The 16,950-nt window shown below is 41.5% G+C and overlaps 1 protein-coding gene across 7 annotated transcripts in view; it reads right to left on the bottom strand.

Moving 5' to 3' along the window:
• ndrg4 (NDRG family member 4) overlaps nucleotides 1-9,182 on the bottom strand; it is a 50,983-nt gene extending 41,801 nt beyond the window's left edge. The window contains exons 1-2 of one of the 7 annotated variants that reach the window (XM_023955495.1): nucleotides 9,092-9,182; nucleotides 8,838-8,976 (exon numbers count right to left, since the gene is read on the bottom strand). In XM_023955495.1, coding sequence (XP_023811263.1) covers nucleotides 8,838-8,976; nucleotides 9,092-9,167 — 215 coding nt within the window. In that variant the 5' untranslated portion in view covers nucleotides 9,168-9,182. The other 6 variants (XM_023955492.1, XM_023955494.1, XM_023955493.1 and 3 more) reach the window with 6 other exon arrangements.
• Between the last annotated feature and the right edge of the window lie 7,768 nt (nucleotides 9,183-16,950).

Below are 16,950 nucleotides of genomic sequence, written 5' to 3'. Positions count from 1 at the left end.
CAATTTCACGGTTTCCCTGCAGCTGACATAAGATTTTTGAAGCTCCTTCTGTGAGAAGACAAGCCTGACACAGACATCCAAAAACATATTCCCCTACCGTTATATTACTGAATTGATGAGACACAATGAAATGACAAGAGTTAACTGATAAAACAATGAAATAAAACAAAAAAAAAAAACTGAGCTGCTGTCTGAGGTTTATTGTTCTGAGAGCTTTCATTCTAATGTTTCAATTTTAAACTCCATCCCTGAAAAAGTCTGAGTAGAGACAAATTGAGCAGCTTCAGAATTTATCCGCACACTCTGTCTTGTGTTTCTGTAGCGGGTCTGCTGACTAACGTGCTTTTTCAAATCTCGTCGTAGATGTTGTGTTTTGGTGGTTTGCTTGAACGCCAGGAGCAGATGGAGAGGCCGTGTGCGGCCCGCAGCCCGCCCGCTGACGGTGGGAGGTCTTCTCAAAATGAACTGAAAACCGGCTGTCAAAGATTTGATGCATTTTTTGATGCATTTTCAGTGTAAAAAAATATCATCTAAAACCTGAAAGTCATGTTTTAGGAAAACAATCAAATATTTAAATGATGTATTGAGAGCTGTTGAAAGCTCAAACCATGTCTGTGAGTAGAAGTATATGGAAGAAGATCCCAGAGACCAAAGAGGTTTTTAAAGTTTTTTTAAAGGTTAATTTGATTTTTAAGTCAAAAACCTAAGAAAGCCACAAGAAAGCAGTAGCAACGTGTTGACACCAAAAAAGTCATGAAAGCAAGAAGCAGCTGTAACAGAAAAAATAGAAATGTCAGAAAATATTATGCTCTTGCTAGATTACTCTGTTCTCTCCTCCATATTGTGATGCTTCTGCACAGCTGCAGTTCCAGCACTGATGGTGGTGTGATCAGAGATCTTTATTTTAAAGGAATTGATCAACTTTTTCTTCATCTTGCACATTCACCGGATTTTCCGAATTCATCTGGAATGAGCAGGAATGCTGATAAATAACCTCTTCATCTGGTTTGGAAATATCATACAGTTTGAACAGCTGATCGATTGAAGGCACTACTGTCTGAAATGATCTCTGAATGGGCCAGAAAAGCAGGAAGAAGAAAAGCGGTTGCTCATCCTCTAACTCTCATGTGTGTGGAAGCTCCTGCAGCTCCTCGCAGCCCCACGTTTACCCTGCAGACATTTTCAGGCTTCTTCATGATTCTCTTTCAGATTCACACTGTGGCTGGCTGCTTTTTTCACCTCCAAACACATAGAAATAGGATGTTCCCTCTTTTTTTAAAGGTAATTTTGTAAACATAACTGATTTTTGGGGGGAAGAAAGAGCAGTAGTCCATGTGAAGTGATGTAACTCTCATACAAGAGTTTTAATTACTACAGAAAAAAAGCCGCTCTCGCAAACATAATAGGGAACGGTTGTGATACAAAACACCTTTCTAAAGGTTTGGAGTTAAGGGACGAAGGTGTCAGGATCAAGGACAAAAGGATCATTGATGGAAGGATGGTTTGCCCATCAGAAAAAGGGCGTGGCCTATCGCTTTATTGCGTCAGAGTTTCTTCATTTGTTCATTTTTGTCATTTTATTTCTAAATGTACTGTTTTACACACACTGTGTCTGTTATAACATCTAAATGCAAATTGACTATGAGCCTCCAGAGACCTGAGATGGATCACACTTTGACAAAGATCAGTGAGCAAAATGGCTGCAGAGTCCAGATCATGACATTTCATCAGAGTGGAAACACAACATGATCAGAATTCTTTACCGATGGAAAACAGCAGGAGCAAAGAACCATCACTTCATATGAATGAAAAGCAGTGAAAATATGAGTCAGAGCGATGAAGACACGACGTAGGGTTACCATGGTAACATACACACACACACACACACTGCTGCCTACCTCAGCGAGGACATAGAGGACGGGCGTTAAACTGAGGAGACGTGCTCCACGGATAACTGTGGTGACAGACTGAGTGAATGAAGCACACTGAAATCTCTCTTTCTGCTCCTGTCACTTTACTCAGTGATGGATAAAGCTTTAACCACATAAATGAAAGATTTAAGGTTTGCTACCATTGTAGAACATTTTATTTATGGTATTTTGAAGGAAAACACTGATGTGGAACTTCTCCCTAAGCTACATCAAATGTTTGCATTTTTTTTTTCATTTTAAACAGTTTTTCTGTTCAATTCCTAAAATAATCCTAAAAAAAGTATTGATATATGATCAATCCAAGACAAGGAGGATCTGCAGTTTGGCCGCTGCAACACAGGGATGATTGGACATGGATGGAACAGTAGCTGATAAATGTCCCTCTTTAATGCGATTTGGATCCAAAACCATTGATTGTATAAGGGAACTGGAATGAGTGATCCCTCTCCCCTGGCCTTCCAAACAGGAAGTACCTCCTGGTTCCAACATGCCAAAATCTCAATCTTCTATAAACAAAAAACAGCTGTTAATCAGTCATTCTATTGGTCAGAATAACCATTCTTGCTCTGATACCTTTTTTTAACATGTTCTTTAGAATCCTAATTTTTTAGGATATTTTTTTCTGTAGTTTAAATTATTCAGGTTATAAATTGACCAATCAGATTCCTCAATAAAATTATGCGGTCTCACGTCAAACATTTTAAGTGTTTAAAAGATTCTCCTGAGCATGCTTTCAAGCAGTAGGGGTGTGGACTTCCAACAAGCTCACTACTGATTGGTGAGAGTGGTTGCCATAGAGGCATTGACTCACACTGATCTGGTTCAAACTTGGTAGTGTCCGTATCACGCAAAAATTGTGACTGAACTGATTTCATTTGGCTGGAGCTGAAAGTAAACCATATTTTATGGATGACATCACACTCAGTCAGTCCAGTTCTCAGAATAAAAGACAAATACAGATTGAGGAAATCAGGGTGAATCTCGGTTAACCACATGGATCCTATTTAGTACTGAGATGATCATCTCTGTTCTTGTTTGCATGGTTTTTCTGCATTTGTCTGAAGCATGTAACTGTAAATACGGGAGCAATAAAGACTTTTAACTAAAAATAGTCATGAAAACACCATTGCAATCATGATTTACTGATCCAATTCTGCTATCATAAATCAGGCCTGATCACGTACAATCTGATGTTGCATCTCAATTAGGGATTGGATATATATTTTATTGTCACCATTTTGATCAACATTATCTATGTTAAGCTAATTATTACATATAAATACGCTAGTGGAAGTATGTCGATGGAGGTTCTCATCCAAGTGACGTTGTCTCCAAGTTGAATCATGGCATCTGGATTTACTATACTTCATCTACTGTATAAAGATTTGGGGTAATAATTCTAAGAGTTCACTGCATCCTCTCTTTGTACTTTAAAAATGGTCCATCAAAATCATACATGAAACTTGTTGTCTTGATCATACAGTTTTATCAAACCAGACCTTTAAAAATGTATGACCTTGTTGGTTTTTACAGCACCCTACTTCTTTACACAGCGAGTTGAAAAGTATGACCATTCAACATCCAAAAACAGTTCTTAGAAAAGGAAGGAAGATACAAGCTCTGGGGATGTAGCAACTTTGAGATCAAATTGATAAGAATCACAAAGAAAAGTTTCTGTGTCGGTGTGTAGCACTAAACTATGAACTAAGCACTGAGTTTAAACAATGTTCAAATATTCATAAATTCAAGAAAACCTACAAAGAAGTTTTTGTTTATCACAATATGGAGATTGGAGAGCCTAAAGTTGGGCGTTCAAACAAATTGTTAAATATACGGATGTGTGAACTTGGACGTTGTTAAATAATTAATAGTTACTGATGATAATCAATAAGCTATTGATTTCTTTTACCTAATCAGCAATGTGTATTGATGGTAACTAGATTAGTGTGATCATGCATTTTGTTGATAATCAACAAGTTCTACAGAATTGTTATGTGACATGTAATAGATATCCATGTTTACTGTTAGTAATGTGAAAGTGTTTTCTGATGACAACCATTAAGCCGTCAATTTTCGGTACCTGATCAGCAATGTGTAGCAATGATTACTGGGTAAACGGCATAATGTATTCTGATGAAGATCATTGAGTATTACATATCTGTTGTAAATCACTGAAACCAGACATGGTGATGCAAATGCTGCCTTTGGGGAAACTGGGCGGAGCCTCGTGACTTTTTAAAATCTAAGAAACTGATCATATCAAAGGTTTTTTGGTCAAATGTAATGGCTTTGTCAATGAAACGTTAGCTTGTTTTGTATTGTGTGAGGACAGAATCAGAGTTGTTTTGTTGGAGGCATTTACCGCAGCAATTTGGCTACTGAGGACTGAAAGCATGAGCCTGAAGAACCGACAACATGCAATTGTTGTGACCTCATGGGTCCCCAGGAGCAGGCGGATGCTAAAGATTTTCAGTTTGAGGGCCTGGCTTTAGCAGAGACTCGTTCCCGGGGGTCTGAAGGGGTTTGAACAAGGTCTCTAAATAGATTTCTAAGTCATTTACGTGCTTGTTTGTGTGTCAGCTAATGACTGAGATTCGATTTGTTGGCTATTGCTGTCTGCAAGGTAATGTGTTTGTGACAGAATGGAGCGGATGGACAGAAAATGCCCTGGAAAAATCCACCTGTGGGGTTCAATAAGATCCTGCGTGCATGGTCTGCAGGAGGCTCAGAGGTATCGTCTTGAGAGGCATGTTCTAAAACAATCCAGGCCCCATCTAGCAACAGGTACAAGAATAAAGAGACAAGATCCACTGTACTGCCGGTGCGTTTCAGGTACAAAAGCAGCGATTACACTTACAATCATTGTATGGGAAGATCTCATGCAGCAAAGTCACACAGAAAATATGTGGATGCTTAACAGCTCTGGATTTAGAAAGAAGAGATAATACAAAGATTTAAAACAACCCTCAGTAATTGACAAACATAAACACCCCCACAAGTAAAAGCCCCCCAAGTACCAAGAGAAACGTCCAGTAAAGTGCAAATGTATCAGCATGCAAAACAGGCTAATAGCAGCCCTGCTCCTCTCAAAGTGCCAGCTTCATTGTTTAGCTGTTGAAAATACCAAGAGGGGAGCAGGAGGTGGGGGCTGGGAGACTGCAGAGTTGTTCCAAACAGCAGACCATTCCCAGCTTTGACCCTGATCTCCCTTTTATCCAACGACCAACAACTAGAAAACATCTTTTTTCAAAATGAACGTGTTATGTTGGGTATTCCTGACGACCTGACCGAGAATGCTAGAGACTTGTCATCCAACTTAAACTTCTTCAAATATCCACTTGTGTTGAACGTGTTCATGAAGAAAAATAAAAGTTTAAACATGAAAAACCTTCAAATCAAAAGAACTGAAGCCAAAGTCGAGAGAAAAGAAGCAGCAATCTCATCAGAAATCAAACAGGGAGGCACCACAAATACAACGTGGCTCTATAAGTTAAACTGTGTTTACATTAAGACTATCTTCCATGTAGACTTTCATTGACGAAGAAAAGAAAAAAAATAGGGAACTTTTAAGAATGACTGTGATCAGTTAATCAAAATGGGTTAATCCATTCAATCCATCACACTCATCTCTTATTTTTTAACCAATAGTTTTGTTCTTGAAAATATGCTTTAAATTCAGGAACCTACTTAATCATTTAATGTAAAAATATATATTTGAGTTCCTTCATGTTTTAAGTTGAGCGGAGAGTCCTCGGCCTCCCTGTAAGGTCCACACTGGAATTCTAGAGAAGAAAGTCCAACTTCAGATTCTAAAGGACCTGTGTGCTTTGTTCCAGTCATGGAAGTGGATCAGCTCTTTCTCAGTGATTGGAAACCTTTGAGGATTGTTTTTACATCAGGGCCACGAGCGCTTTGTAGTCTTGGAGAAGCAGTTTGACCGTGCCCCACTGTACATTTTCTAAGGGTGCTGAATGTGTGGCTGGCTGTGCAAGCAAAGTAGGAGCTTGGTAGAGTTGTTCCTTGTGGAACAACTCTGGTATAACTCTGGTTATAGTTCTTCTTTACATAATTTCTTGGAACAGCTAAATGGAGAAGGGGTTTGACTTCCAGAGGCCAGACTATGTTGTTTGGCAGCAACTGGGTTCTTCTGGACTCTAAGGTGGTTTAAAAAAAGGCCAACCTAAAACCCAAAGCAAACACTTTCCAGGTGAAGAGAGATCATTTCTGCCTGCAGGTCTGGTAACACCTGTGGTGTTACTCCAGAAGAACTAGAAATGGTCACAATGAAGAGGTCTGGTTTCCTTGCTAATACCTCTGCCAACATGAACTGAACGGCAGATCAGCAGAAGACAATGCGCAGACATATGGACATGTTCAGATTGAGTGACATTTTACAGCAACTTCACTGTGTCAATTGAAGGTAGCCAGAAAAATGCAGACAGCAATGCATGTTGGGTAACATCCTTCTGGCTGCTGTTGCTCAGTCTCACCTCTATGTAAAGAAGTCAATAGTGAATTAGGCAGTTGGGTAATAATCATGCCCAGAGCCTTCCAGATACCGTCACTGAAACAAACACACTTTGCCCGCTATTACCCATTACAAAATACCCATCATACCCTCTGCTGTATTGGAACTTAACCTTTTAATACTGGGACTGTACCCGGTGACAGGAAATAACGCGCTCTTCGAATTACGGTTAATCTTCAACCATTTATGCAAATAACATAATTCCAACAGATTCTAAAAGCTGAGAACGCAGCTTAGTACCAATGTGCAACACTTTACAAAGTGTTAAGCCAATGCAAACCGTTACAAAATGTTGCATTGACAAATGTGTAAACGGAACATGTTGCCTATATGGTTATGGTTTTGAGCTATGGTAATTCAAAGAATGCCAACACCGTAGCTAAAGCTCCTAAAATGCTCCCAGTGGTCTTTTAATTAAGATTATGCTGTTTTTAGCCAAAATTTAAAAACAAAAAAAATTGTCATTTTCTAGGACATAGTTTCTGCAGAGTGGCAGTAGTTACTTAGAAAGTTGTTTATGAGTTGAGGGCGCGACCAATGGCATGGAGCAACCCTGACCCCTATTCCTCTCCTCGTTGCAGATGGCTACCTGTTTACTCTCTCTTCCACCAGCTCACAGCCCCAATCTAACATTACCTGTACAACTAAAACGGCGATCAAAATTGGAGCTATCCAGCCCTATATTTTTGATCCAGAAGCCAGCCCAGACGAGGTAAAATAAGACATACATATTTGTCTGCAGGTGGATGTATCTGAATGGAGCGGAGCAGGGAACTTGGGGTTTGCAGTAGTAACTCCTACATCGTACCTGCAAGCTTTTTCAAATGGTATTTTTCGTCTGCTCCTGATTCACAAAAATACTTAATAAAGAAAGACTCAGAAATGCAATTTTAAGCAAAATGTCTTATACATGCCCTCCATCATTAGATAAATGCCACAAAAACATGTTAAAAACATCAAAAACACATTTTTCATTGGAGTGGCTCTTTAAAGTAGCATGTATAAGATAACGACACTGACTGTCTAACCTGGGATTTTAGTTTCTAACTGGCAGTGAAGTTGCTCGACCTAGTGAGCTACAGTCACCACATTGGATACATGAGCGTGGACTGTTGTTTTTTCAGGATTTGACATCGAAACTATTTCTAGTTTCTTCAGATTGGAAAAAAAACAGGACCAAACAGACCAGGTTAGCTTGTGTGCAACCAAAACAACAAGTCATCTTCTCCAAGTTCTGGTCACGTCTCAGAGGCGAGTCCAAGTCTGAGTCTTGGGTCAATAAAAAGAAATCAAGTTTCAAGCGGGGCAGTTCTGATGTGATACCAGGTGTAGACACACGGAGAACAAAACAGCAGCTATTTTAGTGTTCAAAGTTAAAAGAAATTGAAGGAAAGTTTGAACGTTCCTCAAAGTCAAACATGAAGTTGCGATTTGTTATTTTTCTCACCTCTAGGGGGCGCTGGCATGTCTGCTAAACTGCTGTTTACAAAAAGACTAAATGCATTTTTGAGCGGCTCAGACAAACAAAGCAGGAGTGATTTGATCTTTAAGGGTCTAATAATAAACTCTGAGACAGACCCATCCCCCCCCCCCCACCCCCCCCAAAAAAAAGGAACACACACACACTCAACTTCAACAGCTGGTTCTCCAGTACAGAGAAGCACTTGTGATGGAAGGAAAAGAAGCTGCTGGTTCTATTCCCTCAAGTAAACTGCAATAGGAGTTGCTGTGAGGAAACTGTGAGGGTGGTATATTCTTAACTAATTTATTTACAGCAAAATGTCCCTGTCTTCTGTAGATGGTTTGGGCCAGACTAAACCAAGCTAGTTGGTTGGTTAAGGAAATGCATTTCTGTCGTTCAGGTGTTGAAAAGAGGATTTGGCAAATGCTCCATCAGCACGATCCTGCACCAAATTTAATCAACTTCCATGACTTCCCCCCACTGTGGATTCATCACTCAGCTGCTTCCACTGGATTCAGACAAACGTTCATGTCTCCACATCAGAGAAATGAAAGCCCTTCAACACCACAGAAATGTCATCAGGCTGAGAATCCTTACCTTGGGCAAATGGCGCGCTTTGTGTCGTCCAAGGTCAATAATTTCAGCCTGTCAACATTCCTCCGTGCACAGGCAGAAACTGGCAGCAGGGCGTTAGACTACAAAGGCTCAGCAGCATTCGCAGCCAAAAGAGCAGCCTTTATTTTACCATCCTCCTCCCCCACCTCCAACACAATAAGGCTACAGCACACAGGAGGCTGCCGTCTGCCGTCTCAGACACGTAGAGGATGAGATTAAAACATAAAGCTCATGCAAGGCCGTCGTTCAGACTGAAGCTCTGACACTCATCGTGCTACGGATGTAAAAAGCTCCACTCTACCTGTTGTGTTGTTCAGAGTTTGACACGGCGCGGCTCAGCCTGGTTTGCCTCCTCCCTGTGGCTGCCTGGATGAGAGTGTGTGTGTGTCTGTGGTGGCAATGGACAAAACGAGAAATCTGGCTCTGCCTCCCTCCCCTTCCTGGTGATAAACACAGAGCACGTGGTCTCACCAGTGATGCAGCACAATGCAGCTCACAGCACAAAGAAAGACCTGAAAGTGTGCAAATGTCAGTTTGTGTGAGTGCTGAGCTGACTGAGATGTGAATCCAGCCCTGATAGAGAAGATCCGGGTCTGGAGAAGCAGTGATGACGTGAAAGCGGCTCAAACATCCAGCTGCAGCGCCTCGAGCTGCTCCTGTCCTCAAAGGTTCTGTCACCAGCTGAAGATGGGCCACGCCCTCACAGCCTGTAGGGGTGACTGTGTCCTGAGGCCTGCCCTGCATGTGCACACTGTGAAGTGCATTCCTGAGTGTGAGATTACTGAGAGCATTCCTAACCATCACAGGGGTACAACCCTGACCAAGCTTGAGTGTTGGGAGCGGGGGGTGAAGTTGGAGCGCCACCACCTTGGAAGGGTTGGTTTCAGGAGACAATGTGGGTCATTGTCCTCTGAACCCTCCAGCAATAGGTTACTCAAAAAAAACAGTTGTAACCAATGATCCAAAAACAAAAGAACATGTTGGAGTTGTCACAGTTTGACCCATTTGAAATGGAAGGGGAATTATTTTTTATCAGGTCAATGATCTAAGGACATGACTTGTTAGTGACTGAAGCTGTTTTTTGTGTGGCTTAACTAAAGAGTAACTCCATTCTAGTCATGCTTGCACAGTTCTGTGTCAGCAGGACGGTCTCTACTCTCCATGCTCTTCGCCATAACCAAGCTTCTCTCTACAGGCAGCTGCAAAGATGTCTGTCAACGCAAACAGACGGAGAGGTCCGCATCGCCAACAAACTGAGGGAGATGTTTCCATCAGCAGCATCGCTTATAGTTAAGGATATATGAGGCACTCAAAGATGAGATCCAAGGAATGCAGGGCCTCCGAATATTCACTGGCATCCCAGAGCAACAGACAAAGTCCTTCAACTCTTGACACACATTCTGATCAAATTTTGTTCACACAAATGTAAATAAATATTTGTCGCTAAATGATTGCTGTCATCTTTGAGAACTGTACAGTCTTGGTAAAAATGTAAAACACATATAAGGTTACACAGATGCTGTTTTTTTTCCCGCTGAAATAATATATTTAACTAGTGAAAGCTGCAACATGCACAAAAAAAGGTTTGGTAAAATTTTTCCACAACATCAAGTCTCGTTGGAACCGTATCCGTCTGGAGTTTTCTCAGGGTTGGCAGTGATTAGAGATCACTGCCAACTCACTCTCCAGCAACCAAAGTGAACTGCCATTGTTACTAGTTAACAAATGTGGCTTTAAGCCAGGGGAGATGTTGCTATGAAACCATTTCTATTTTATGTCAAAATAAAAAGGTGATTTTTCTTTGCAAAAATCTTACATGTTTCAAACAGAAAAAAACCTGAACTGTTCTCATTTAAATGATTGTGACACACTGCCCTTTACTAACACTAATACTGACGACAAAACCTTAAACCAGGTGTTCTTCTCTGACCTGTGGCATCAGCAAGGCATTTCTGGTGTCTCTGTTTTCTCTATTTCTCAAATGGAGACAATGAAACAAAAACAGTGCACAATAAGATTTCTTGAAGTTGAGTCACAGCATCTGGACCTAAAATCTTCTTATATTCTTAATATCTTCTGTTATATCTAGAACGAAAATCTTCACCAATGCACTGCACAAAAAAGATGAAGATGAACACAGTTTAGACACTTAAGTGCAAGATGAAAGAACAGGATGCCAAAAAAATGTACCGGTGAATGATCAAACACAATTATAAATGGAAACAAATAGATGAGCTGCTGCTGTGGTTTCACGTTCGTGCCTCGGCTGTGACCTGCTGATCCAGGTTTTGTCTCATGTGCACTCTCGTGCACCCCAGTGAAGCCTCAGTAAAGAATCAGTCGTCCACTGAGCTCCACCTGCAGCTGCTCTTCCTCCTTTTTTCTCTTTGTTCAAAGTGAAGAAACAGCTTTAGCTGCATCAACTGTCCTTCATGTTTTAGTTTGACCTGATTAACTAACCACCACTAATATCTAGCTGCTGTTAGAGGAGCTGGGTCACTCAGATGCTGCAGCTCTTATGCAGGAGCACTATGATTTGCAACAATAGCTGTGGTTTCATATGCAAAAGATCTTTGATCGGATTAGAATTGAACTGTGTACTTGGGCCCAGAAAAACTTCATTCGATTATAACAAACGTTAACATATGCCACACTTTCAGTCAGAATAAATCATTTGGACATGCGCAGAACTCTCTAAAATACCAGAAATGACAGTAGAAAAAGAAATAGCCAGTTCTGTTGTAAAAAAAACAAAGCTGCAGCATAGAGCTAGATGATCTTCCAAACAGGGTTTTATTATTGTTATGATTATTATAGTTTTCTAAATATGTGCAGCCAGTGCTTTATTCTTGGTGGAGTGGACCCAGAAGAGGGGTTAAGATTAGGCTAATATGAGCCAACAACAACATTTATCCATGGATGAACTTAAAAACTCCACGCGGTCAATGCTGCAATCTGCATCTTGGCTGAGCATAGATATGTGGGGATAACATCTGCCTTTATTTTGTCTGGACATGATTGGAAACACAAATTCACATGATTGTTTACACTGTTTCTCAGGATTGCGCAGAGCGACATTTCTGCATTTAAAAGCCGCTCACATTAGCTCGTACACCATCCCAAAGCCGCTTCTCTGCCCAGACACACAAATCTCCTTGGAGACAAGGTTCTCTTGAGTCCAGAAACTCGCTCACGCAGAACAGCCCAACGGACTCCGGTTCGAAGTGTCCTCTGGACCGCACAACATAACAAAGCTCTCTCCCCTGCCGCAAACACGAAGCTATGTCAGGCTCCTCTGCTCAGAGACATGGTTCACTCATGAGGAGCAGCCAACCGGTCCTGTTCGCGCTCCAAAGCCTCCTCTGGAGCGCCACACCGTCTATGCATGATGTAAAACCAGAGCAGATTGGAATAAACTGTTAATATGCACCACGATCGGATCAACAATCGGCATAACCCACATGTCTCGATTGAAACGAAATTTTGATCTGAATGAGTCTGATCGAGGCAGAATATTCCAAACGGTGTGTTTACACGACACTTTTTTTTTCTGATCAGGCGTTCATTCCGATTACTTTTGTCCATGTAACTGCAGCTTATGACCTGTCTTGGCATTGTTTTGTTTTTCAAATCATCGAATTAATATTTATTAGAAGTTACTGTCATGGTAAAATGAAAGCGTGTTGTGATGGATGGGAATGGTGCTTTGGAGATTTAACAGTGAGTGTGAGGCAATAATATGACCTGCAACATCTACAAAGGAAGAACGCCTGATGGTTTAACCGGAGCTGACCCATCTTGATGAGAGACTGGCAGCAATAATTGGGGAATCCCTTAAGTGGAGTGGTGACTGAGGCGCAGGGGGACACCGACGCGCCAGATGCATCGGGTGACACACACCCAAAAGCTCGCAGAGGTCCAACAGGACGGCTCGAGGAAGTGGGAACCGGCTCATAAGCCACTCGTCCTCGTTTGCCAGCAAGTCTCCTTGCTGTCTAAAGATGCGTTCACTCCGAATTCTTCCATTTGCCACATCTTCTAAGAGCGCAAGATCAGCCATTGTGCGTCATTACGCATTGTGATGGGGCATTTTATTTCCCTCCATTTAATTACATCTGACAAGCTACAGATGTCGGTAATAATCGACGTGGAAATGGGAAATTGATCAGCGCAAATGTAATTTCTTGTTGCTTTCTGAATGGTTGAGACATACGCCATACATTGTTTTATCAAAAATAAAACAAACTAAAGGCATATGCATGAAAACCATAATTCCGTAGCTTATGAAGAAATGTTTTACTATGAAAACAACTTTCCCCAGTGGACAATTAATGCATCTCTCTCTATCTATCCGTCTGTCTGTCTAATTGCACCTATATCTGCTCCGCCAGACGGACACATTGACGGGAATATCAGTTTTGTACATTATTTCGTTCTGTTAACTATATTATTTATGAGGATGAATTGCACAACATGCCAATATTGCAGAACATATTTCACTTTTCTTTTTGCAAATAAGTGTTCATTTGAATTTCTGTTGTAATTTTAGTTTGATTTTTTTTATTTGTTTCACTGCTAATCGATCAAACGGGTGTTTGTGTAGGCTGTTAATTGTAAGACTTGCTTTGTGAAGTCTTCATGTTATTTCTGAGAGGCAGTATTGTCATTTTAGTATTGTCATTTTCACTTTCACGTGTTTCTTCCATCTGCCGACGGTGTCGCCGTTTCTCATTTCACCCGTTTATGTGCGTACGCCTGGGTCAGAGCTTGCGTGAAGGACCGCACAGTTTCCCGTCAAGTTTGCTTTTTATAAATATCAACTATTGCGTAGAGAGTGGCGTACGCCTTCTTTTGTGCGTACGCAACGTTTATGGTCTGTTTCTCTAAGCACATTCAGTTCAGATGGAACTGAAAGCTACATTCTTCCTGCTCCACTGGCTTTCTGGTTCAGAGACACTTGTGTTACCTAACCTGGAACAGTCCCCTTCCCCTGGCTGGGAAATTCCTGACACCATCAGAGACAAATCTGTGCAGCCATGCATGAATCCCCTGCTGCTGCGCTTACATCCCTGTCTGCAGCAGATCCATCATTTCATGTCCAGCACCTCCGTCTCAGGGGCTGACTGACACCGCGACCTTTCTCCTCGGTTAAGTTATTGAGCCAACCTCTTCCTGGAGAACACATTCATCTTCTGCAGAGTCCACAAACCCCTGTGGGGTTGGCAGAGCATTTCATCTCTGTTTACCCTGTCATGGAGATTCTGTCATTGATTTCCATGTTTCTAAACAGAACTCTCCCCTCTCAGTTGTTCCTCGAATTTTCTGTACTGAACTGGAACCAGAGCCTTCAGCTACCAGGCTCCTTTGAGGAGGAACCAACTCCCTACTTCAGTTCAGGAGGCAGACACCATCTCTGTATGTAAGACTCCAACATCATTTGGAGGCAGGCATTACGAATACTTGCAGATTTTTATGACATCCAAACAATACAAATTCAAAGAAAGACTGACAACTGCGTCTTGATGATGTAGACAGGCCGTGACAGGACAGCTGACAGAAGGACCAAACAACATACAACATAAGTGTTGCACCGCAACACTTATGCACAAGCACGGGTGAAAAAAGCTGATTCTGAGCGAAGCCAGGAACAGCGGGCAGTCACCCCCACCCTCCCCATTGCATTATCAGCACAAGACAAAAAGATTGCTGCATAGGGAAACAAGTAACAATCAGTTTTCTCTGGTGGTTTTGTGTCTGAAGTCGCATGTTTTGGACCCTGACTTTTTTTTGCCTGCTGTTTAATACTAAGACTTGACAAAGTGAATTTGGCTGAGGTCTGCTTTTCAAAAGGAGTCCAGATCACAACTCAAATGACTTTAGTGCTGTACAAGTCTGCTTAGACCAATAAACTGCTGTGACATTTGTCAAACCTCCAGTTCAAAAGTATCTGTGTGAAACCACAACTCAAACTGCAAGCAGTGTTCTCTGAAGACAGACCACAGTGTTTCTATGCCCACACAGACCCTTCCTACTTCAATTAATCGTAAACCAGACACTGGATGGTAAACCAATGCAAATAGGGCATACTACCACCTGCTGTATGGAGAGGGAAACATGTGTAGACCGGGATTTTTATAGACCAGGGATCCGTAATCGTTAACACTGAATGAGCCATTCGGATTGCTTAGTCACTGACCACAACCCAAAAGAAACCGCAAAATCTTACTTCACTCTTCAGGAAATTAAGACAATGATTCTTTTTACTAAATATTGTTATTAATACGATAAATATCAGAAAGTAAAAAAACAAGAGAAAATACCCCTTTGGAAGACATAAAATAGTTTAAAACTTCTGACAGAGGTGGTATAAGATCCTTTCAAAATTAGATTTTTGATTTTGATTTGATTTGAAATGGTTTATTTCAAGCAATCAAATAGGAATAATACACAACAATACAATCATCAGTTATACATTCCTACACTAACTAATCAAACGTAGTATAATTAAAATAAAAAACATCTTTTGCCACTCATCTCAATACAGCGAATGTAGTGGTAGTATGTAGTGTAATGTCAGAAGAAGCAAAACAAAAACTGTTCATTTTACCGTTTAAGGGTGAACCTCAGCCAGAAATGTGCAAATCTGAGAAAATATTTAAATTAAATTAGACCTAATTTAGTTACTCTTACCATAGTTTCATTAGATGTACCTAAAATCCTTGAATTTATTCAGAAACAGAAAATGCATCCTATAATCCTGAGTGGCTTAAGTAAAAATTCTGGTTGTAGTCACTGACCTCCAATTAATTTTCTGTGGAGTGACTTAAAATTTAAAGACAACCTTTTTTTTGTTTGTTTCGTAAAAGATTCACAATGGAGGGGTAAAAGAGCCGCTTGTGGCTCCAGAGCCTCAGATTGCAGACCTGGTTATGGACAGGGTGAGGCTGGAAAGGGAGAAGTCAGGTCTGTGTGAACATACCTGCTTAGCATTTGGAGATTACATTTGGAATTTTTGTAGATAAAGCTCTGAATCATTTTTTGTAAAATGAATGAAAGTAATTTTTTCTTAAAGTAGTATTTTTTTAACAAGCTGCATTCATGTTTTCCTAGAATGTAGCTGTTGAAAGATGAAAGATGGAGCGGTGCCCCCCCCACACACACACACACACAGGGAGACTGGAGAGTGTGGTAATCTGTAAGTAGAACCCCATCACTGCGATCTTCTGATGCATCCATCAGCAGCCATGATTCCTGCAATCCTGGCCTGGAGCAGAAACACTGAGGCCAGCTCTTTTGCATCCAATGAAAGTCAGTTTACAAAAAGGTTAAAAAAGAAAGTAGTGTGACCACTTTGGTTAAAGATGAAGTAAGAAGGTATAAGGATCAACGGGACAATCAGAGACTTGCTGACACCTGAAATCCATACCTCAAGCATCTTCCTCTCTGTTTCTAAAGGGCAGGTTCATCCTACTAACAGAGGGACGCTGCAGTCGCTCATCTGCACTTGAGACAGTTCAAGTATAAAGTCATTTACACAATGCTTCTTATTTTTTCACAGAAGCCACTACAAGTGAAATTCGTTTGAAACTACTGCTGAGGCAGTTGTACTCTGCCAAAATCTGAGATGATAAATATTTCTGTACGGCTGCATGACGGCTGCATGGTGGGATAGTGGTTAGTGCCCTCACCTCACAGTGAGAAGGTCCTGGTTCAAATCCTGGCTGGGGCCTTTCTGTGTAAAGTTTGCATGTTCTCCTCTGTCAAGGGTGGGTTTTCTCCAGCTTCCTCCACAGCCCAAAGGCATGCTTCATAGGTTAATTGATTACTCTGGAGTGTCCTTTCAGTGTGAGTGTGTGGGACCCTAAAACAGCCTGGTAACCTGTCTGAGATTAACCCCACCTTTGCCCAACAGTCCCTGGAATGGAACCCTGTGACACCTGGTGGGACATGCCCGGAACACCTTCCCAGGGAGGCATCCAGGAGGCATCCGGACTAGATGCCCAAGCCACCTCAACTGACTCCTTTCGATGTGGAGGAGAAGCAGTTCTACTCAGAGCTTCTCACCCTATCTCTAAGGAAGCGCTTGCCACCCTACGGAGGAAGTTCATTTCAGCTGCTTGTATTCGGGACCTCATTCTTTCGGTCATGTCCCAGAACTCATGACCATAGGTGAGTATTGAAACTAAGATCGACCGGTAAATTGAGAGCTTTGCTTTTTGGTTCAGTTACATCTATTCACTACAACGGACCAGTACAGAGACAGCATAACTACGGACGCTGCCCCGATCCGTCTGTCAACCTCACGCTCCGATCATCCTTCACTCGTGAACAAGACCCCAAGCTATTTAAACTCCTCAACCTGGGATAAGGACACTCCACTCACCGAGAAATGGCAAGCTACCTTTCTCCGGTCG

This window comes from Oryzias latipes, chromosome 6, assembly GCF_002234675.1.
Source record: "Oryzias latipes chromosome 6, ASM223467v1".
Lineage (NCBI taxonomy): Eukaryota > Metazoa > Chordata > Actinopteri > Beloniformes > Adrianichthyidae > Oryzias > Oryzias latipes.
This window is presented reverse-complemented; position numbering and strand designations above follow the sequence as displayed.